This window comes from Artemia sp. Qi Xiang Cuo, chromosome 3, assembly GCF_049724085.1.
Source record: "Artemia sp. Qi Xiang Cuo chromosome 3, ASM4972408v1, whole genome shotgun sequence".
NCBI classification, from domain to species: Eukaryota; Metazoa; Arthropoda; class Branchiopoda; order Anostraca; family Artemiidae; genus Artemia; species Artemia sp. Qi Xiang Cuo.
Genome location: NC_142796.1, coordinates 50,241,363 through 50,265,304, shown reverse-complemented (window position 1 = coordinate 50,265,304; position 23,942 = coordinate 50,241,363). Strand labels below are relative to the sequence as shown.

At 35.8% G+C, this 23,942-nt stretch overlaps 1 protein-coding gene across 2 annotated transcripts in view; it reads right to left on the bottom strand.

The window, feature by feature from the left end:
- Window positions 1–2,825: 2,825 nt before the first annotated feature.
- The window catches only part of lwr (ubiquitin conjugating enzyme lesswright), a 22,135-nt gene continuing 1,018 nt past the window's right edge, over window positions 2,826–23,942 (bottom strand). Inside the window, exons 2-6 of one of the 2 annotated variants that reach the window (XM_089086990.1) lie at window positions 18,549–18,632; window positions 16,761–16,878; window positions 10,193–10,337; window positions 7,903–7,965; window positions 2,826–2,963 (exon numbers count right to left, since the gene is read on the bottom strand). In XM_089086990.1, the coding sequence (XP_088943116.1) occupies window positions 2,951–2,963; window positions 7,903–7,965; window positions 10,193–10,337; window positions 16,761–16,878; window positions 18,549–18,632 (423 nt within the window). In that variant the 3' untranslated portion in view covers window positions 2,826–2,950. Of the gene's footprint in view, window positions 2,964–7,898; window positions 7,966–10,192; window positions 10,338–16,760; window positions 16,879–18,548; window positions 18,633–23,942 lie in introns of those variants that run through there. The other variant, XM_089086991.1, reaches the window with a different exon arrangement.

Below are 23,942 nucleotides of genomic sequence, written 5' to 3'. Positions count from 1 at the left end.
ATTTTTTGTCAATGAAGAAAAAGCGATTTTGTAACCCTTGTTTAAGACTGTCAACGTGCTTTTGAAAAATAACCTCTGCTAGTCGTCAGCCAGTTCAAATAACATACACAAGGTAAGGCAGTGTGAAGCCGTGGTAACTGAAATAATAGTCTAAAGGTATACCTTTCTTTTTTTTTAATATTCCGTGAGTCGTAATATTTGGTACCACTTTGGTTGTCTTTCTGCATTAGACCTGATGGTGATAACGAATCGAAATAAGATCTAAAAAAATATTTCTTAAGCTTCATTGATAAGTGACTTGGACATGAATTTGTCTCACAGGTGGAGGGGGGGATTAAAAAGAACTCAGATTTTATAAGGAACAGTTGGGATTATTGGGCAAATATCCCCCTCCTTATGTGCAGAACGGGAATTTCACTTAAGGAGCATTTCTGCACAGAAATAGGATAACACAAATTTTATTATTGTTGGAAATAAAAGGCTGGACACACATAGCTTTTTACGGGTACTGATTCCAGCAGCTCAGTGGGCAAACGTCGGCATTATTAAAATTTTTATTCTTCTTAAATTTCTATTTCATTAAAATAATTAATTAAATTTTAGATTCCTTCATTATTAAATTATGAAGTTCTTTTAATTTTAAATATTTAATTTTTTAGTTCTTTTGATATTCCTGCTGAAAAGAAGGAAATGATCCAGGATTTCTTTTTTTTATGATCGTGATGAAATTTCGCGTAGTTTTTGTAAATCAGCGCCGAAAACTAGAAAAATTTTCAAGCTCAAATCGGCACCGATTTGGTAAATCGACGCTGAATAAGCTGCTGTTTTTTCCTCTTCTAAAGTTGCAAAAACAAAAACAATTTTCCCCCATGATATTCATCCTTTAAATTTCCCGCTTAACTTTGATCCACAAGTTTGACAAACAACGATTTCAGTTGTGGGTCGTTTTTCATCCAAATTGTTAACTAACAAAACCTTTGTTTGTTGACCAACAATCTATCTCCAGAACAGACTGTTGATCAACAATGTCGCCAGAAAAGGTATTATATCTAGGGTTTGTTGATATGTGTTGGTCTTAAAACTATCTTTAAGTAGTGTTCATCAGCATAAAAACATTTAGCTTGAGTGAGGGCGGGGAGCTTTTAATCCTTGTGTGCAAAAATTGGCAAAATAGTTTGTAGAAACTTGATTTGTGCGCAATTGCAACTGTAAATTCAAACTTGTCATTTATTTGCTCAATAATTTATTTAAATTCATGGTATTTAATTTATATCGGTCATGGCAAAAGAGATGGTTGACTAGCGTGCAACATTTCCTTCAGTTTCGAATCTTCGGACACAGATTTGGCATTTCTAGAATTCGAGTTATGAAGCTTAGATTAGTCTAGATTTCTAGTTATGAAACTTGTTTTTTTTCGGGGGGGGGGAGGAGGGTTGGGACGCCGTAGGAAAGGAGAAAATGCCCCGACCCTGGAGTATCTACTTTTCCTGTGGTTATTTTTGTGTGTATTCTTCCAATGTGCCACCATACCCGAACCAGAAACTATCCCCGAAATAGATTCAGCATTCATGTCGAGTGATAACATTTCGTTTGATTAGAAATAATGCAAGATATCAGAAATCACAGTGAAATCAGTTTGAGGATGTTTTCCCTTAACGTAAGCTTAGACTTGTCCTCTATTTCGTGAAGTATGCAGTGAAAATAAGTTCCAGCACACTTAACCTTTACCTTTTTGATATATATTAAGCGGTCGTTGGATTCAGGAATCGGAGAAGTGCAGAACTATTTTGCGACCTGGTACCCCTTCTGAAAGTCCTATTCCCGGTGTTGAAAATCCGAAAATAAAAATTGGTGGCGATCTCTTAAAGTCGGCTGAAAATAATAGAGCATTCCGGAGTTACAAATCAATGGTTATATACAAAGACTCGGAAACCAATAAATTATTTTGAATGGTGCACAGGAAGTAGTTTAATATTCTACCCTTCGATATATCTACTTAGGGTAGAATAGGGTTCAAGGGTAAGTTTAGCAGGATAGAAAAAGAGTAGAAATCGGATTCCCCAGGAAAATGTGCACAGAAGCTACAGAAATGTTACTGAAATTGTACTAACGGAGGATACTTCTTATCTTTGTAAGAGCAAAACTCCTACAAAGGTAATTAATTCAATTAGTTTCTGGTGTTTAGTGGAACTATTGCGTAAGGCATAGTCGCTTTCTTCTGAATAACGTAGACGAAAATGAAACTTCATGGTATAGACTGTTATCATGTTGAAAAGTACCATTTCTTCTAGAACTGTACTATCTTTGAGAAAGCACTGCAAAAGTATTATTTTTTTAATGGGCTGTCAGGTTACTATTTTAAAAAACGTTTTTAAATAGCACGAATGTATAGATGATAGTAGCATTGATCAAGATCTCCCTAAGTTTATTTATTTTTAATCAAAGACTTCACATTCCTACATCCTCTCCAAATGCTAGGGCATGATACGGAGGAGGAATAAACAAATAAATCCACAAAAAATTTACCTCAAAAGGGATTTGAAAAGGAAACAACTAGAACATCATGCACACTGCTACCACTAACTTAATACTCAAAACTCACGTCCTTCCTTATAACTCATCAATCAATATTAAATTCAAAAAATAAAATAAAACTAGCACTCAGAATTTAACACCATTTAATCAATTTTATATCCTATCAATTTACTCATGAAAATCATATTTAGAAAACGATGGCCTTGGAAGGTCATCCTTGGAAGGCAAACGAGGGCCAGTTTTGTCCCAAACCAAAACAATTTATAATTTAGCTCCTTATACATTAAGTGTTTGATGAGAATACTTTATTATCGTAGTAAATGAATTTGAATAAAAAATTTATATAAAACACTGTTTAATAAGGGGGCCGAAACTTCTAGTAAGACCTGGCAGAGTTCAGCGCTTCCTCTCTTCGTTAAGCCACAGTCCTGAAAATAGAATAGACAATCTTAAATTTCGACAAGTAAGTTCAGAGGAACTACTTAAGCTAAACACAGACAAACAAAGTTCAAGTTTCTAAACTTTTAAAGTTTATTTCACTTTCAAAGAATTTCCTTCTCCAAGTTTAATTGCCGGGTACAGGGCAAAATAGCAACTTCCTGAAGGCCACTCTCGGCTACAATAAATTGGACCATGTGATTTATATTTGTATACAAATCTAGGGAAAATTATGAACGATTAGGCTATATTTATAAATTTTAAAACGTTAAGGATACAGATGTGGATTCATGTAACTGAGTTTAAACCAACGGAGCCCTAGTTAAAACTGCCCCTCAAACGGCTGCAATAGAAAGCGAGTAATTCAAATTCATTAATTGAACAGAAGTCATACTCCCAGCAACAAATAATAAAAAAGAGAAACAACAAATAATATCAAACAAACCTTACAAACTTAATGCATTATACATAAAATCATCAATTATAAGAATTTAAGGAATGTAGCACGAGGGCCGGCAAGAGAGGGGGATGACCCCCTCCCTGGACATTTGGGACTATAAAGTAATTATTAGGACACCAAAGGAAAGAGAAAAGAATAGAGATAAACCCTGGAAAAAATGTGTTGCCCCATTGTTGACTGCCTGCCAATAGATTTTGACCCTTAATAAGGAAAAAATAAGTTCTAATTAGTTTTTCGGCACTTAAAAAGAAGTTGCTAATTGTTCTATTAAACGACCCTTGTGTTTCAGGAGTCATCTTTAAAGAATTGGGACAAAATTTAAACTTCAGCGTAAAGATCGAGATGTCGAGGAGGGGGGGGGCAATCCCCCTCATATGCGTAACAATTTCTGTTCGTTTTAAGTTTTAATGTTGCTCCTTACTTTCAGTTTAAAATACTTTTTTTAATTTAATTTCATATCTTCTTTTAAATACCGCCAGGATATCTGGCTCCACTTCGACGGAAATATTTCCCCCACCCCCACAAAAATTTCCTCTCGACAATTCAATCCTGCCAAAATTTACCCACATCTCCACGCGTAAAATTTAATCGATAAAGAGAAAGCAAGACATAAATACATTTCGTAAAGGAATTCTGGCAGTCACACAGTGCCAAATTTTCCCTAAAGAGCTCAATCCCTGGAAACTTCCCTCTCCATGGAAAATTCTCCAGTGCAAAATCGTCCCAGCAGAAAATTCGTCTTCTCTCCCCACCCGAAAAATGTATGCATACTTCCATATAACAAATAATATACGTAAACAATGGGCACATTTTATAACTTAAAACCTTTACCCAGGGGGTGTAGGGGTTCATATTATCTCCAAAGAAGTAGATATTGGACCATTCAACTATGCTGAACAAAATAGTTGTCTCAAAATTTTGATCAGACAATTTTGGGAAAAAAGTGGCACGGGAGGAGGTCTAGTTGCCCTCCAATTTTTTAGTCACTTAAACGGGGCACTAAAACCTTTCATTTCCGTTAAAATGAGCCCCGTACCGACGTTTTAGGCCCACTGGATCGATACAATCACCCCATGGGAAAAAACAACAAATAAACACACATCCGTGATCTTTCTTCTGGCAAAAATTACAAATTTCCCCATTTTTGTAGATATGAGCTTGAAACCTAAACAGTAGGGTTCTTCGATACGCTGAATCTGATGATGTAATTTTCATTAAAACTCTATGACTTCTAGGGGGTATTGCCTCCTTTTTTCAAAAATCAGATAAATTTTCTCAGGCTCGTAGCTTTTGATTGGTAAGACTAAACTTAATGAAACTTATTTATTTGGACTTAACATAATAAGTCCATTCTTTTGATTTATCTATTGGTATCAAAATTTGGTTTTTTAGAGTTTTGATTACAATTGAGCCGGATCACTCATTACTTACAGATCATTACCACGAACTGTTTGATTACCCATCAAAATCCAATGAGAGATCGTTGAAATATTGATCGGTTTTTTCTGCGTTACAAAAAGTATTGTATTCTTAAAACTTTACAGTTTCATGAAATGTAAGTAAACAAATAGAAAAGATTTTACAACTAAAGTAAGGAGCAAGTTTAAAACTTAAAACAAATTGAAATTACTCTGTATATAAGGGCCCCCTTCTCAACACCCTGCTCATTAAACAAAAGTTTTTTAGTACTTTGAAAAATCTTTTTCTTCCAATTGCAAATTTTCTATAAAAATTTGGACAAAAGCCAAACTTCACAGTAAAGAGTAAGGAGCTAAGGAGAAGACAGCCCTTTTCATATGAAGAATATTCTGTTCAAATAGGTTTCAAATCTGTTTCTTGATTTCTGCTGAAAAGCTCTTTTTTATTCAATTTCTGATTGTTTACCAAATCATACCCACACCTAACCAAGATACAATTTGAGGTACTGGTCCCTTAAATCCCTGGTTAATGCCTTTTAAAATGTGAAAATCAATAATTATGCGTTGATTAGTACTGTCCTACGTTTAAATTTGCAATTTCAATTTTGGATAAAATTTGAATATACTTGGCGATGAATAGTTATTTTGATAAAAAGTCTTTGTTAATATTACTACAAAAGAATTTCGGTTGGATGAAAAGAAATATTGATGGTTGTATGGATGGAAATTCTGTGAGACTTTTGACCTTCTACATAACTGAAACCATCACACCGTCTACAATAGGATTTTCTTATCGATAAATACATTACATAAATTTCTTTAAATACATTGAAATACTTCATGTAAACAGAAAAAAATATTACCATTTAAAATTGCTGAGAACTAAGTTCCTAGTAGTATTTGCTACCCCAAAGAAATTTCCCGACGGGACTGATGATGGCCTGCCTTGCCTTTTCTACCTCTGTGCTGGTAGATAGGGGAATGTAATATTTTAGCTTTACAGAGAAACATCTTAATTAATTCCTACATACCCTAACCTTTTTCAACATTTATCTGAAGCCTCATGAAGAATAAGCAGTTTTTCCATTAAAATGTTCTTTTTTAGGAATCTACCCTACCCTCATCTAAACAATTACTAACAACTCACTGCAGCAACAAACCGCCCGAGGCTGTCATCCCTCCAATGTTCGAAGCTTCAATCTTAACCCCTATCCTATGAAATTCTAATTTTCTTTAAATACTTCCGTAAGACCTCTTCTCACCTTATCTAGGGATAGCTTACTTTTGGTTTGACCCCAGGTGGATGGTGAAAAAGAAAGATCTTCAGCAATCTGTCATCCCTCGTTCGTCAAACCTGTCCTAGCCATTTGAATCTTTCTTTCATTACAGCCCTAGGAAGCAGGATAGAAACACCATTCCTCGTAATTCCTTGAGGTAAAAGGAGTGAGGTAGAGGGGAACCGCCATAAATGATTTGCAGTGATCTCTTCTGAACTCGTTCTATTTTATCAATTTCATCCTGGGTAAGGGCAATGTGCCAAAACGGACAAGCGTATTCAACTAAGGGGTGGATGAAAGTGTGTAAGATTGCCTTCAGCTGGTCCTTAATAATTCGAATTTCTTTCAGTGTTTCTTGCATTTGGATTGCGCCGTTAGCTTTTTTTTACAATTGTCTTTGTATTCTCCCGCCAAAAGAGGTCAGGAGAAATCACCACACCAAGTAAAGTTATTTTATGGCTTATTAGCACGGAAGCGATAGGAGGTTCGAAAGACGGTTGAGTATTCTGAAGAATAGAAAATGTCATGACCGAGCATTTGTCTTTATTCACGACCATGTTTAGTTCAGCCGCCTCTGAGGCAACTTGGTCGATGAAGCCAGCAGCATTGCTCTTCCAATCCTTAGATACGATTTATCTTAAGGACAAGTCGTCAAGGTATTTCCATCTGCCCTCCAGCTCAGAAGAAATTCATTTATCATGAAGAGGAAGCCCAGCGGCCCGATCACAGTACCTTGTGGAATTCCACAAAAAACTGGGAGAAGTGGGAAATTGGTTTTTAAGCTTCAAATATGGCTCTGTGTGTTTTAAGAAGCTCTCGATGACTTACTTACGAACGCAGGCTTAATTTTTTTCCGCAATTTTTTTCTAAAATGGTCCTATAATAAACTATGTGAGATAGTTTTCCGAATTAATTTACAAACAAATTTATACATTTTCCACGTTCACCAGGTGCTTTAAAATAAAATCAATTACATTAACGAGGTAATGAACTGTCGAACACTTAGGGATGTTACCAAATTGCTTTCGATCAGTTACTTTCAAAAGATATTTTTTCAGCCATGCGGCAACAAAGCTTTCGTATATTCTGCTAAAAACGGACGGAACTGTGATCGGCCGGACACCAGAGAAATCATTAGCTGCTCCTTTCTATGGAATGGGAGTAATAAACCCTTTCTTCCATTTCTTTGCAAAATATCCTGTTTTTGTTATATTATTGAAAATTATCTGAAGGGGAAATGATAATTCTTTAGCAAATGCTTTAATGAGAGCAACTGGAATGTCAAAAGGGGCAACGGAAGTTCTTTTTAACGAAGAGAGTTTACGGATTATAATTGCCGATGAAATATCAGCAATTAAATTATCATCTGAAGGAGTAGTTAAATTTACTGGAGGATCCTCGGGTGGAAGAAGGGGGTAAGACCGCACAATAGAAGCAAAACGGGCAGTTGCGTCAGTTACAGTTTCTAGAAGTTCCTTCTTTTTGAAGTTAATGGGTTGAGAACTTGGGCATGCCTAACCGTTCATTCCAAAGAAAAACTGTAAAAGTATGGACAATAAAAAATGGCAAGCTTCATTTTTCTAGTAATTGACGCGTGGCATTGTTATATTGTATTTTATTTGTTATAACATCTATTTTGCTTGATTCTCTTGACCTTTTCGTATTAGGTGCAATTTATGTTTTATCAGTTGCTTTATTTTTGAATTTACGTATGGTTTATCACTAGAAATATCCTTCGGCTGAACACAATGACATTGATTAAATGTATACTCACTCAGCAGCTTGCATTGCTCTTGCCTGTGCTCTAACCTTCTTCTCATACTCCAACCGGTTTTGACTGAAATTAATAAATAAATAACAATGTTTTCCTTCTAATAATAATTATGCTTACTACAATTAACAAACAACAAAAAGTAAGAAAATAATTGAAAAAAAAATCAACAAAAATACACAAGTATTGTTATTTTTCTTGACTGATTTGACTATATGAATTACGTGACTTTCAAGAAAATCACCAGAACAAAGGGTAAAATGATTTAGACGGGTCTGATTGCTACCTACATTCCCGGCTATAGAACCTTGCGGGAAGTTACGACCATGTCGTGCCTGCTCTTATTGTTTATTGCTTATTAATGTTTGTAACCGGTACCAGTTTGCAGAGATGAATTGCTTAAAATCTGAATTTCGTCCAGTCACTTGTGGTGTCCCACAGGGATCTGTTATTGGCCTGATGCTCTTCCTTTTGTTTATTAATGATAGGCCTAATTGTATCCATAGTTGTTGTTTTAGTGTTGGTGATATGACTAAAAGTGTTCGGAATGGAACTATGTCATTATTTGCAGCACTGTGGCTATCAGCACTGCAAAGGCAGAAAAATTACTCCTGACATCGATGAAAGGTGATAATGTAGATAGTTTACAGTCTTGGTTGAGGGTAAATGGGCTTAAGGTAAACCTCGGTAGTTCAAATTTTGTCATTTTTCCCGATCTCCTGTTTTTTATCCTTGGATTCATGAAATTGCAACGCATTGTCGGATTTTAAAGCGTGTTTATCGATTAAGTACCTAGGGGTTTATATTGATGAGATGTTACCATTCTAGTTTCAGGCACAGTCTGTGAGTAAAATTTTGTCTCGTAACCTAGGTATAATGAGAAAACTTAAGCATTTTTCCCTACATATGTCCTACGCCTCCTTTATTTTTCCCTTGCCCATCCCTATATTCTGTACTGTAATAACGTTTGGCTTTGTACATTTGCTTCCATTGTCCGGCCTATATGAGTGCTTCAAAATAAAGCTGTTCGTTTGTTGGTTGGCCTGCAACTCCGGGATTCAGTACGGAACGTCTACGAGCAAACAATGATACTGCCAGCTTCTGGACTACGAGAGCTATATACACTTTGGTTTATTTCGGACCGCAACATGGCACAAATCTTTCATGTTTTGACAGTTTAGTTAATTTGAGATTCATGATCCACGATTATGGCACTCGATCTTCTGGAGAGATTAATACTCCATTGATTGTCTCGACCCAGTCGACGTTATGTGTGCTTCATAGGGGGATGAGTGCAATTAAAGAAATCCTTTTAGTAAGTATGAATTCTATTTCTTTTCTTGCTTGGTCTTGGGGGGGAGGGTGAATAAATATTTGAGTACCTTATTATGGTCTCTCGGGGTACGATCTTAACAGTGATGTTGAATTTGTTTTGTTGTAAGGTTTGAGGTGTCGAATAGGATGTACAATTTGTCTTAATTGTTTCACAATTTAATTAGTCCTGTATTATCTTTTAATGTATTTTTGCCACCCCTCGGACAAGTATTCTACTTCTCGGGGTGACTGTTAATACTGATGTTGTTTGTTTTTTTTGTTTAATAAATAAATATCTCTCTCTAAAAATAAACATCCGTCTATCTATCTACGTTACTTCGAATGGATCAAACATGTCTTTCAAATTTAAATTTGATTATTCTGAAACTAATTGAAATCCATTTGATTTTTATGTCTCAGAAAGTGTGAACCCAAAACCTTAATAAAAATAAGTAGATGATTTGAGTAAACTTTACGATTACGGGAGAAAATCTAATGAACCCTTCAAAACTGATCTGGAAAAATATTACCCAAAGCCCCCCCCCCTCCCAATTAGATTATTGTCTTCAAAATTTAGTTTTGATCGCTTATTTGCATGAAGTGTAGCATGGAGTTTCCTGTGTTTACATCCCCTTTCTTCCACTTTCCCTTGTTACGGAAAGAAACCTTAATAAAATCAAATTTTATTCTAAACAGTGTTTCATTTCCTTTCTTTTGTTGGCTTTACTATTAAGAGTAGAAAAGTATATAAACCCAAAAAGTGGGAAGAACATAATAAAAACATAAAATAATAATAATGTCTTATTTTGAAAACAACCAGTTCAATCCGGTTACAAGTTTTAATATTATATTGGATTTTCTGAAAATTATATTTTTCGGTTTTGTCTTTTCCCCCTCCGATATTTATCAGCTAGTTTTGCAATATGCGCTTTCAATTCACCGCCAGAATAAAAACACTTGACTGAAAAAAGGAGCTTACCAGTAGATAGTGTAAGCCTCAGCCTGTGCTGGATCTTTCACATTGGGATCATTCAACAAATCCTGTATGCCTAGTAGAATTTGTTTGATAGTTATAGCTGGTCTCCAATCCTTTTCTTCATCTAATAGTGACAAACATACAGTACCTGTTAACAAACGTTATTAAAGAATTTTCATTTATGACCAACATGATCATAGAATTCAAAATGAACAGTGATTCTTGGATTGCTAATAAAATAGCAATCGACACAACCAAGGCTTGCATTTTAGAATCTAGAATTCTGCAATTTGAGCGGCAACAAAGATAACATTAAAAAAAAATTTTTGACATCAAGTTTTTTATTAATGTTAAAATTTTATTTGCTGATTTAGGTATATTTTCATATCACATTTTATGATTAACTTATAGTTAAATTCAAGCTGGAAGGTACATGTAAAGTTGACAATTAAAAGTTGCAGTGTAGAAACCCAGTTTCAATCACAATCTTTAAGTTTCAGAACAGTACATTTCTTCTTCTTTTTCAGAACTAACGGGCCAAAACAACCCGTTTAAGGATTTCCTGGATGATATTTTTCTCAATCTTAGCAGTGATGCTATAGCAAATAAAAAAAGAACTCAAAAAGTTGCTTCATTCATAAGTAAAATAAAAATCTAGAAATCAATTCATGACAAATGAAACTCAGAGAGGAAAGAAAATAACAAAATGAAAAATATAATCAAAAAAGGTGAAAAAACGAGGATTTCGTCAGACAATGGCGAAACCATGAAGAAGAAGAAATAAGCAAATGTTTCGACAAGAACCTCCACCGTGTCGTTCTCAGTGATAAACAAAAAAAAAAGAAGAGAGAAAGTAACCCGCAAAAATCTAAACTTTTGAATTTCATTTTACAGCAACTGAACAAAAACTAAATAAGAACCATGTTCGAATCAATGAAAATAAATCTACCAAGATGATTTGGCAGTAGTTCTTTGTTCTGCTATAGCTTTAGCTGGTCTACAAATTCGTTTATCATTTGATGTGCAAATAGGTTCTCTCAAGTTATACCGGGCGGAAATATTGATTGAGTCCTTCAAAATTAAACTGTCATAAATTGGGCTTAATGAAATATCTCTAGTATCTCTATTTATTGCTAAATTTCGGTTTATGTATTTTTTTTTATCTCAATTACCTCTTTAAAAGTTTGTGGTTGGCCATTTACAGTAGATATTAAGGTTGCCTCGTCAAAAAGAACCAGATGGGTCGGATTTTCGAAAATATGCAGGGCCAGTGCCGAATCAAAGTTGTCATTGTTATTTTTCAATCTCAGGGACTTATCTATTGAAATTTTGTGTTCATGCAAACGTTCACCTAGTTGTTGATGGGTCTTACCAATGTAAAATTTCCCACATGAACACGGGATTCTGTAGACACCACTACGCAGTACAGGGTCAGTTTTATCCTTTCCTGAGTTGAAACAGTCAGCTTTTTATTTTTTTGTAAGTATTATTATCCATTAAAAGGGTATTAACTTTTATTTCATAATCTGAAGAATTAATAATTACAACTGTGTTTCCCTTGTCCGCTCTCGTAATCACTGTGTTTTTGCCTTTTTTCAAGTTTCGGAGGATTTTAATTCCTTGCTTTGATTGAGTTGAAAGCGACAAAGATGGCCTATATTTAAGCACACAGAAATCCTATATAAAAAATTCCATAGATCTTGTTGAGAAGTTAAAAAATCAACAGAAAAAAACTATTTTATCTAGTTTTGATGCAGTTTCTATGTACACTTCATGCGATTTCCATAAATGTGAGCAGGCCTTACAAAGAAATTTAGAGGAAAATTCAGCTTGGTCGGATTACAAAACTTTGGAAATTGATACAATAATGACCCTTGTTTGTCTTTGCAACAAGTTCTCCTCGTATTTTAAATTCCGAAATTTTTTTTTCCTTCAAATCATGGGCACTGTCTTGTCTCCTTATTTGGCAAATTTTTACATGGATTTCATAGAACAGTCTGCTTTGAATAGTTTCCACTTAAAACACTTTATCTGGTTTCGTTTCGTTGATGATATCCTTTCATGTTTGGGAACATGGCCAAGACTCTCTAAGAGATTTTTTGGCATATTTGAACTCTTTGATTCGAATCTCTAGTTCACAATGGAACTCGAAGATTCAGGTAAGCTGCCTTTCTTGGATGTTTTGATTATAAAAACTGCTCCTAGCCTTGAATTTTCTATATACAGAAAGCTGACCCATAATGATCGATATCTACATTTCTCTTCACATCACCCTCCTTCTGTGAAAAGAGGGGTAATAATCTCTTTAGTCGACAGAGTTTTAATAGTCTGTTCTCGTAATCATATAAATTCTGAGCTAAACTATGTCAAGAATATTCTATTCTGCAATGATTACCCAATAAAACTTATTAAAAATGTCATAGGTAGACGATTAAAAAAGATTAAACAACAAAACAAGGAGCCCGTCCCCCTCGATTCAGTTACCCTGGAAATTGAGAAAAAAACTTTCATCACTATACCATACACCCTAAAACTTAGCGGACGAACTTGGAAAAATTAAAAAAAAAACATAATTTCTCTGTTTCTTTCAAAAATGAACAAAAATTTGAAGATTTTTTCAACTCAGGAAAGGATAAAACTAACCTTGTACTGGATAATGGTGTCTACAGAATCCCGTGTTCATGTGGAAAATTTTACATCGGTAGGCCCAATCAACAACTACGTGAACGTTTGCATGAACACAAAATTTCAATAAAGAAATGAAGATTGAAAAATAACTGTTAGGGTTCAACCACTGTTTTTGTTTCTTTCCGATAAAGGAATTGCTCTCGTTTTTTTAATCACTTTTTCTGATAGCATGATTTCAAAAGACAGGCTAAATTTTCGTTGGTAAGCTAGAGTTGTCACATTAAGCAAGCTTTGAAATAAGTTTTGTTTTTGTACTTTCTAATTTGGAGTCATTGAAAGATAAGCCTAAGAGAGTGGAAATGGTTTTGAATGGGGATGGAGATGATTGGCTGGGCCAAGCAAAGGTCCACCCCTATGAAAAGTTGCTGTACCTATTATAATTATATTTTTTTAGTCTGCGTGTAGACCCCGTTCAGGGAGATATATTTATCTGGTATTATTTTGAACCTTATGGAATAATACAAGTAAGGTATCTTCTACAGGTTGTGTACTAGGTTCAGTAACCCAGGCAGGGTAGGAATCGAGCTACGAGGTACCGTCATTATTATATTGACAGGGGGGTTTGTTACCGCCAAGGAGAGAGTTAGAGATTTTCTAGCCGTAACCCAAGGTGGGTACATTTGGCTTTAGAAAGTGGCCATTTGACCACTCGATCACGATATCATACCCTGGGACAGGGTATACTGTAAATAGGGTAGTACCGAACCCAATATTTGCAGAACCGGTGTGGTAGACGCGGCATCACATTATATTTTGGGGCCGGGGCTTTCCCCTCCAATAAGTGGTGACACCCGTATATTACCACGCCAGTGGCGTTGTGGCCTACCGGTATAACACTGGTGGCTAGACACCACGAACAATAACAATGACAACTTTGATTCGGCATTGGCCCGGCATATTTTCAAAAATCCGACCCATCTGGTTCTTTTTGACGAGGCAACCGTAATATCTACTGTAAATGGCCTACCACAAACTTTTAAAGAGGTAATTGACATAAAAAAAATATATAACCTGAAATTTAGCAATAAATAGAGATACTGGAGATATTTCATTAAGCCCAATTTTTATGACAGTTTAATTTTGAAGGACTCAATCAATATTTTCGCCCGGTATAACTTGAGAGAACCTATTTGCACATCAAATGATGAACGAATTTGTAGACCAGCTAAGGCTATAGCAAAGCAAAGGATTATTGCTCAATCATCTCGGTAGATTTCTTTTTCATTGATTCCAACTTGGTTCTTATTTAGTTTTTGTTCTGTCGTTGTAAGGTAAACTCCGAAAGGTTCGATTTTTACTGCTTACTTTTTCTTTTCTTTCTTTTTTGTTTAGCAGTAAGGAAATCGGTGGAGGTCCTTGTCGAAATATTTGCTTATTTCTTCTTCTTCATGGTTTCGCCACTGGCTGACAAAATCCTCGTTTTTTCACCTTTTTTATTTTATTTTTCATTTTGTTATTTCCTTCCTCTCTGACTTTCATTAGTCATGTATAGCCAGTATGGTCTTGGAATGTATTTAAATCAATTCATGCTAGATTTTTAAATATTTAATTGTTAATGCGTGCAATTTTTCAATTTCACTGCTAATAAAATACGCTACGATTGCCCCACACTTTCACTTTTAGTCTTAAAAAAAAAAAAAAAAAAAAAAAAAAAAAAAAAAAAAAAAATCCAGGAAGAATCAAAGCCCGTATTATTGAATTTGGAAAATTTATTTTTACGGCATCTAGATTCAAGATATTTAAATTTTCCCACTGGAATGAAAAGGGGCACATCATTTTCATAAATTAATTATTAATAAAATCATTAAATTATATATCAAATTGTTGCACGCGTAACGTTTTCAAAATGTAACTGTTTTGAAAAATATAACATTTTTCTCAATTTTCAATGTTTACATTAATAAATAAATAAAAAAACTAGCGAAGCAGAAAATCCCTGTGCAGAAACAGATGTTGAATTTGCATTAAGATTACAAAGTGCAATATAGCACAACACAAGCATTTAGGGACTAAAAAATAGTGGCGTAATTTCGTCAAAATCCTGGAGGGAGGGGGGGGGGCAAAGTTGGAGCCAATTTTCCAAAATCAAATGAAAATGGCAATAAAAACTAAAAAAAAGCCATTTGGTACCATAAAGGTATTATTTAGTACTATAAAGATAAATATGTATTAAAAAACCGATCTGTTTCTGTTGATGCTTGAATTACATAGGTTTATCTTAATTTTGACAAGATTTTGGAAGAAACTAAATTTCAGCTGGGAGGGGGGGCAAACCGAGATCTGGGAGGGGTAGTTGCCCCCCTGTACCATAGTAAATTACGCCCCTGCCAAAAAACAATACGGCAAAACCGAAACAATAGAGCTCTGCACTTTGCTGTGAAGCAACCAATAACTAAAGGAAACTCTTCCCTCAGAATTGAATATGCTTTTCCCTCTCAAAACGTTACTGTTTTGCCTGCTATTCTTACTGAACTTTTTGTCCAATTTTTTAAATGAAGACCATAATAAAAGTGTACTTTGGCTTAGTATCACGTCTAGGATTAGTGGCGTCATTTGAGGATGAGGGGGGGGTCGCTCTTCCCCCTGTATATTTGTTGAAATACTTTTTTACAGTTCTTGAAATATTCCTTTTTTTGGGATTTTCGCGGGAAAAACTTAAAAAAAACTGAATTACCCCCCCCCTCTCCATTAAAAAATACTTCCCCTTCTGAATTTTCGAGAAAGGATCGCCAATATTTAGTATAGGCTTTCTCTACAATAAACGAAACAGCTTGACCAACTGGGGTTTGAGGAGGGGATGTGAGATGTTCATGATTGTTTTCCTCTAAGTAGAAAATCATCCAGAAAGCCCAACTTGGTCATAACAGTAAAAAATATGTAACTTATATTGACATATGGTAAAAAAGGTGGATCTTGATAGAAGGAAGGGTGGCACTTTTACAATTTGCATGGCAAAATTGATCATCCCTAAAAAAGCAGAATAAACTTAAAAGCACGAGATAGTGAGAAAGAAATTTTGAGGTGACTTAAAAAGGACCTTTATACAATTGACCGTTATGCTACATACCTAAAAAAAGGTCCACAAAGTCCAAGCACAATTACAAAGAATTATGAGGAGCTAGGAAAATGGATAAAGGACAGTGAAATTCACAACATAGAAATATGCTACATATATTCATCCTATATATTCAACAAACCTTTCTTGCTCAAAAACGAAAAGAAACTAATAAACCAAAACACGACATAAAAAAATGACAAGAAATTAAACACCGAGTTCATGGAAAACTTTCAGGCTGAAAAAAAAGAGAGACAGTTTTCAATTTTAAGGGGAAAATAATTCTTTTGCGAAGGGGGAGGATTTATTCCACTAGGTATATGAAAATGTTGTACATTAGAATCATTTAATCTATTCCTAAGATGGTACAAGATTGTGTCACAAAACCGAAAGGGGTATAGACATGGAAAAGATTAGGATCCCCCAATTTGTATAATTGATGAAGAGATTCTCTAATACGAGTTGAAAGGCTATACACCCAAAAATCTCAGGGTTATTCATTTATACTTCAGGGTTTTATGACAACCCCTTCCCCTCTCCCCCTATAACTGTCCAAATGTCCCTTCTTCCCAAATTGACTTTTAAATGAAAGAATAATGCTCAGAAGAATTATTTAAAGAAGGTATGGGCAAGCACGCGAAAGTTTTTCGAATGGGGGGGGGGAAGGGTTTTAATAAAATCTGTCTAGAGGAGGTATATTTTTTTTCAAAACTCCAGAGTTAGGAACATCTTGTTTACTTTGATTTTCTATGCAAAAAGAGCAATTTATCTTGCATTAATTTGGAAAAAAAGAAAAAGAAGAAATCGACAAATCAAATCCACTCAAACCTGATGGGTAAACATTTGGGTGGAAAAGAGGTGGCTCAAATTTGCACTTAGGTGGTGATGATGGGTAGTCATCTTTGAACGTCATTCGAAGCTTGTAAAGTCCAGCTTCCCAAGGAGTCTAAAAAATGAGAAGAAAAGATGGATAGGATGTATACATTTATAATACCAAATAAAAACAGAAGTCTTCAAAAATTGAGAGCACAGGTAAACATCGATAGTTATTGTACCAAGAGATCAAATTAACTCTGATTCTGTTGCTTACACATTGCTGGGATGCTCACAGGAGCTTCGTCAGCATTTTTGTTCTTTAAAAGAATATGAACTTTATCCAATTCATAACAAGTTTTTGCAGTAAGTAACAAATTTATAACGCTTGTGGTACTCGTTGGTGTATTCTCCAGTAATTAACTAATGATAATAAATTATAGATAATTATATAGGATATTGATCTTTGGGCTGGTTACAGCAGTATATTACTATAACCTTCTCTGGGCCTAGTTTATTGGGCTTGCCTCTCCATAGACCTTACCAATGTCGTTACTATCCAAAATGTTTGGGGGGGGGGAGGGGAAGAGCAAGAGATTTTACCGACTGGCGGGCCATTTTACCGACTGGTTTTTACCAATATAATTAACAAAATGTCCGTTTCGAATACAATACGGAAATTCACTGCACCAGTCGGTAAAACCGCTGCATTTACCAACCGAGATCTATATTTCGGTACATATGATGTCACTATTTTAATGCTGATTATTTAACCAAATAGAAAGCCGTGGCGCCATCTGTAAAATCAAGGGAGGAGTCAGTAAAAATACAGTGTTTACCGATCAAGTTCAAAATTTCTATAGATGACATGTCAGTATTGTCGCGGTCCTTATTGAACTCTTTATGGGGGCCCATGGAGACATAGCAACACTAGTGACTATATCTACAAGGTAGAAATTTACATGTTTTTTGTTTGCTCTGGAATGGAAAGAAATCCATTTTGCAACAAAATGTATAAGTTAATGGCTGCTGTATACAGATTTCTCTATCCATAAATACCTAATTTAACAACCCCTGTGATGGCACTGAATGAATTCTTTAAGCTTTAGACCATTAAAAGTGCTTGTTTTGACTGAAGTCACATCTTATCAAACAGTAAAACAACACTTGTCAACCCATATTGGGACTCACTTTTAAGAGCAAATGTTCTAAATGCTAAGGCCAAAGTTAGAAAGGACTTTTTTCAATTTTTGCACAAGTCTTGCATAAGATCTTCAACATAACTAATTGTAGAATGTAAATTACATGTTTGATCAAAATTAAACTATTTCCAGCCCCCCAATCCATCTTAGGTCTATTCATACCTGAAAACCACAATTCTCTAAGAAATTTCTTTTGGTTGTTTCCAAATAATGAGGGCAGTGCCACATTTTCGCCAGTGTTGCCATATTGAGCCATGATCATAAATGAGAAAAACTAATTTGTTGAATTTGGGAACACTTTTTGTCAACAACAAAAAAAAATCCAAACATTACCTGTCTAGTGATTATCTGCATATATTTTTTTAATTTGATGCTCCCTGCTATAAAAAACTGCCTAGCTGTATATGGAGGTCTCTTCCATTAAAAACAGTATTCCCCAAGTTTCTAAGATATCTAAGGTTGTACTTAACTAATTGAAACAATTATATTTAATTTTCACTGCCTTTTGTACTTAAGTTTTCATTCTTTAAAGGGTCTTCATCCAGTTTTGCCAGTTAAATATGTCTTAAAGGCTTAAATATATCTTCATATATGTACTTACACCTTTCTTTCCTGGAATGGCACATTCCCATACCATCAAATTTAGAGTTCCATCAGGATTTTTGGATGGTCGAGCAATAAAACCCTAAAAAGAAAACAAAATAAACCAATATTTGTCATTACAATAAAACAGAGTCATAAAAAACTCACATTCTAATAATGTCCAATATGAAAATTGCACTTGGTATATGCAATATGCAATTGCACTTGGTATATCACAATAAAGACATCCAGACATGAAGCCAAAATATTTGGCCTTTTAATATTATTATTAGGAAAAAAAGGATTCTTTTTTTTTCCACTGTCTAACTTGAAATATCATGCCCATTTTTCCTACTGCCAAATAATGATAAATTGGAAACTAAATAGCAAAAGAATTCACAAATATCTCACTTCATCTCAATCGATTTCATCTCATTAACAATCTTCATTGCTTTTTACTCAAGGAATCAATTTCACCTCACTAACAAACTTCATTGCTTTTTACTCAAGTGAAGCCTGGACAACAAAGGCTGATGAAAGACATAATCTCTACATTTGAAACCAATACCTCAACTTGATAGTTGGGATCACCAACATAGACCAAGAAATGAATTAAAATCTCAGTAGAAACTACTGTTGTTCTTGCACCATAATGGACTGGAATAAAAGACAAAAGCTATGCACTCAGTTGCATTCACCTTATATTAGCCAACCAGCTACAAAAAATCACATTTTGAGGACAGGTATATGGCATACATTCTCTAGGCCAGCCTTGCAAGAGATAGATTGAAAAATTCCAGACCTATAACCTACATCGGCTACTCTGACTAGAGCCAAACTGACAAAAATTTGCCACTGTATTCTTTGAATCTCATGAAAAGAAGACCCAATACAACAAAGAGGCCATGGAAATCCAAAAGGCATTAAGTGATATTTTCTAAGATTTCCAGGAGAAGCAAAAAAATTAAAAAAAAAAAAGTGTCAACAATTTTATGGTTTAAGGTGTTTTGTTCACAACTGTGGAAGAGTTGTGCACTTAATGTTTTGGTTTACAAAACTGGTGGAATTTTGCACTTAATACATTTTGAGTGGATTTTAAGTTGAAAATATCTCGAGAACAAAATAGGATGCATGCATTCTGATCAAACCAATTGATCAAATATGCCTGATTTTAGTAGGATCAATATAAAACTCATTTTCAACCAATATGTCACTTACGTTTTGTATTAAATGACAGTTCATTCAATGCTCTCAGTCGGATAATATCTTTTTGCAAGAGCCAGTTAAATAATTTCAAGTGAACAATACACCTGTGTGACGCAATCAATTTATTTTTGACTATCTTCTTAGGTAGTGCTTACTAATTTGTGTGATGGGAAAAGGAAAGAAAAAACAGATTGAATTGGAATCGTCTCGCGACTCTAAGGATTCTATAACCACACATGAATCAATCCAAAATCTTGCAGCTAGTATACAGCAAATTTTATTAACTGTTAAAATTATTCAAGATGAAGTGCTAAGGAATCTAAGTGCTAAAGGTCTAAGGAGTGAAATAACAGAAATTAGACCTGAAATAAGAAATGAATCCTGCCGAATACTTACAGTGGAAAACTCAAGTCGAACTTATGATGATGCTATCTTAAAGTTCAAAGAGTCGGCTGACATTTGTAGACTTGGGTCACTTTCAAACAGAATACTAATACTTCACAATGCTGAACGGCGAAATAATATTATTACATGGAACTTAATGTGTTTGTTAAAAGCTGAGAGTCACAATAAAATCAATGAGCTACTGTTGAAACAACACGTTCGATGTGATTTTTAAATCAGGGAACAAAATAATAAATTTACCGAGTTCAGAATTAAAAATACTAATAACAAACGCATGGTTTTGCAAGCAAATAAAAAAATTAGAAACCATGAATTAAAAAAAAAAATAAAAATTGGGCATCGTCATATTTTCTCAAAGATTTACTTAACAGATGATGTCAGCAAATCAGTCCGGGAAATTAGATCATCATAGGCAGCGCGCTAGCGTTGCCTAAGTAAAGAATGATGTGGGCACAATGTGTTGTTTTTTGGTTCTCCATACCCGGGCATTTCGTATCGAAGGAGTTGTAGAAACTTCGAAAAGGGCTCATTCGATTGGAAATTGGAGTGGCTAGTGCCCTTTTTAATAGTCAAAAGTGATTGGAGGGCAACTAACCCCCCCACGCCCATTAGTTCCACAAACAGACCCAGTCAGATTCTTAAGATAACTATTTTGTTCAGCGTGGTGGATCTCTAGATAGAAACTATTTTTTTGAGGAGGACACTCCCCCACAACCCTCAGGGCAAGGGTTTTAATTTATGCCCTGGGGGCATAAAAGGTTTTTATAGAAGGCGTTGTCGTAAAAACTTCAAAACAGGCTCATTCGATTGGAAGCTCAAAAGACTAGTACCCTTTTTAATAGTCGAAAGTTATTGGAGGGCAACTAGCCCCCCCCCACACACCAATCATTCCCCCAAACACAACCAATCAAATTTTTGAGATAGCCATTTTGTTCAGCGTAATTGATTTCCACATAGAAAATATGTTTTTGAGGAGGACACTCCCCCAAAACCCTCAGGCCAAGGGTTTTAAGTTATGCCCTGGGGGCATATAATGTTTTATAGAAGGCGTTGTCTTAAAAACTTCAAAACAGGCTCATTCTATTGGAAATTCAAAGAGCTAGTGCCTTTTTTAATAGTCGAAAGTGATTGGAGGGCAACTAGCCCCCTCCCCCACGCCCATCAAACTCCCAAACATATCCAATCAAAATTTTGAGATAGCCATTTTGTTCAGCATACTTGATTACCAGATAGAAAATATATTTTTGAGGAGGACACTCCTCCACAACCATCAGGGCAAGGGTTTTAAGTTATGCCCTGGGGGCATATAAGGTTTTTATAGAAGGCGTTGTCGTAGAAACTTGTCGTAGAAAACTGGCTCATTCCATTGGAAATTCAAAGGGCTAGTACCCTTTTTAATAGTCGAAAGTGATTGGAGGGCAACTAGCCCCCCCCCACGCTGCCCTTTTTAATAGTCGAAAGTGATTGGAGGGCAACTAGCCCCCCACCCATTATTCCCCCAAACACATCCAATAAAAATTTAGAGATAGCCATTTTGTTCAGGGTAATTGATTTCCAGATAGAAAACATATTTTTGAGGAGGACATTTCTCCGCAACCCTCAGGGGAAGGATTATATGTTATGCCCTGGGCGCATATAAGCTTTTTACTGAAATATTCCTCGTAGAAACTTGAATAAGGGCTAAGTCGATATGAAATTCAAAGGACTAGTACCCTTTTAAATAGTCGAAAGTGATTTGAGGGCAACTAACCCCCCTCTCGCGCCCACCTTTTCCCCAAACACATCCAATCAAAATTTTTAGATAGCCATTTTATTCAACGTAGTTGAAAGTTTTAGAAATTAGGTCTTTAAGGATGACAACCCCTCCCCCCACAGCCCTCAGGGCAAGGGTTGTAAGTTATACCCTAGGGGCATATACAGTTTTATTGAAAGCATTGTCGTAGAAACTTCAAAAGGGCTCATTCAATTGGAAATTGAAAGGGCTAGTGCCTTTTTTAATCATAGACAGCGCACTAGCGCTGCCTAAGTAAAGAACGATGTGGGCACAATGTGTTTCTTTTGGTTCTCCATGCCCAGGCACTTCGTATCGAAGGAGTTGTAGTAGAAACTTCGAAAAGGGCTCATTCGATTGGAAATTTGAGTGGCTAGTGCCCTTTTTAATAGTCGAAAGTGATTGAAGGGCAACTAGCCCCCCCCCACCAGCCCATCATTCCCCCAAACACATCCAATCAAGATTTTGAGATATCAATTTTGTTCAGCTTAGATGACTTCCAGATAGAAAATATCTTTTTGATGAAAACACTCCCCAACAACCCTCGGGGCAAGGGTTTTAAGTTATGCCCTGAGGGCATATAAGAACGATGTTGGCACATATGTATTATTTATTATTTTTCTCCTTTAGAGCAATGCACTTCATATGGAATGGGTCGTCGTAGAAACTTCAAAAGGGGCTCATTCGATTGGAAATCGAGTTCTAGTGCCCTTTTAAATAGTCACTAGTGATTGGAGGGCAACTACCCCCCCCCCCTAACGCTCACCATTCCCCCAAACACATCCAATCAAAATTTTGAGATAGCCATTTTGTTCAGCGTATTTGATTTCCAGATAGAAAATATGTTTTTGAGGAGGACACTCCCCCACAACCCTCAGGGCAAGGGTCTTAAGTTATGCCCTGGGGGCATATAAGGTTTTATAGAAAATGTTGTCGTAGAAACTTCAAAACAGGCTCATTCGAATAGAAATTCAAAGGGCTAGTGCCCTTTTTGATAGTCAAAAGTGTTTGGAGGGCAACTAGCCCCCTTCCCCCAACGCCCATCATTCCCCCAAACACATCCAATCTAAATTTTGAGATCGCTATTTTGTTCAGCATAGTTGATTTCCAGATAGAAAATATGTTTTTGAGGAGGACACTCCCCCAAATCCCTCAGGGCAAGGGTTTTAAGTTATGCCCTGGGGGTATATCAGGTTTTTTATAGAAGGCGTTGTCATAAAAACTTCAAAACAGGCTCATTCGATTGGAAATTCAAAGGGCTAGTGCCCTTTTTAATAGTCGAAAGTGATTGGAGGCACCTAGCCCCCCCCCCACACCCATCACTCCCCCAACCACATCCAATCAAAATTTTGAGATAGCCTTTTGTTCAGCGTAGGCTAGTTGATTTCCAGATAGAAAATACATTTTTGAGGAGGAAACTCCCCCGTAACCCTCAGGGCAAAGGCTTTAATTTACGCCCTGGGGGCACATAAGGTTTTTTATAGAAGGCATTGTCGTAGAAACTTAAAAACAGGCTCATCCGAATGGAACTTCAAAGGTCGAGTGCCCTTTTTAATAGTTGAAAGTGATTGGAGGGCACCTTGCCCCCCCACGGCCATCAGTCCTCCAAACACATCCAATCAAAATTTTGAGATAGCCATTTTGTTCAGCGTAGTTGATTTCCAGATAAAAATATGTTTTTGAGGAGGACACTCCCCCCAACCCTTGAGGTAAGGGTTTTAAGTTATGCCTTGGGGGCATATAAGGTTTTTATAGAAGGCGTTGTCGTAGAAACTTCAAAACAAGCTCATTCGATTGGAATTCAATGGGCTATTGCCCTTTTTAATAGTCGAAAGTGATTGGAGGGCACCTCGCCCCCCCCCCACGCCCATCATTCCCCCAAACACACCCAATCAAAATTTTGAGATAGCCATTGTGTTCAGCGTAGGCTAGTTGATTTCCAGATAGAAAATATGTTTTTCAGGAGGACACTCTCCCACAACCCTCAGGGCAAGGGTTTTAAGTTATGCCCAGTGGCATATAAGGTTTTTA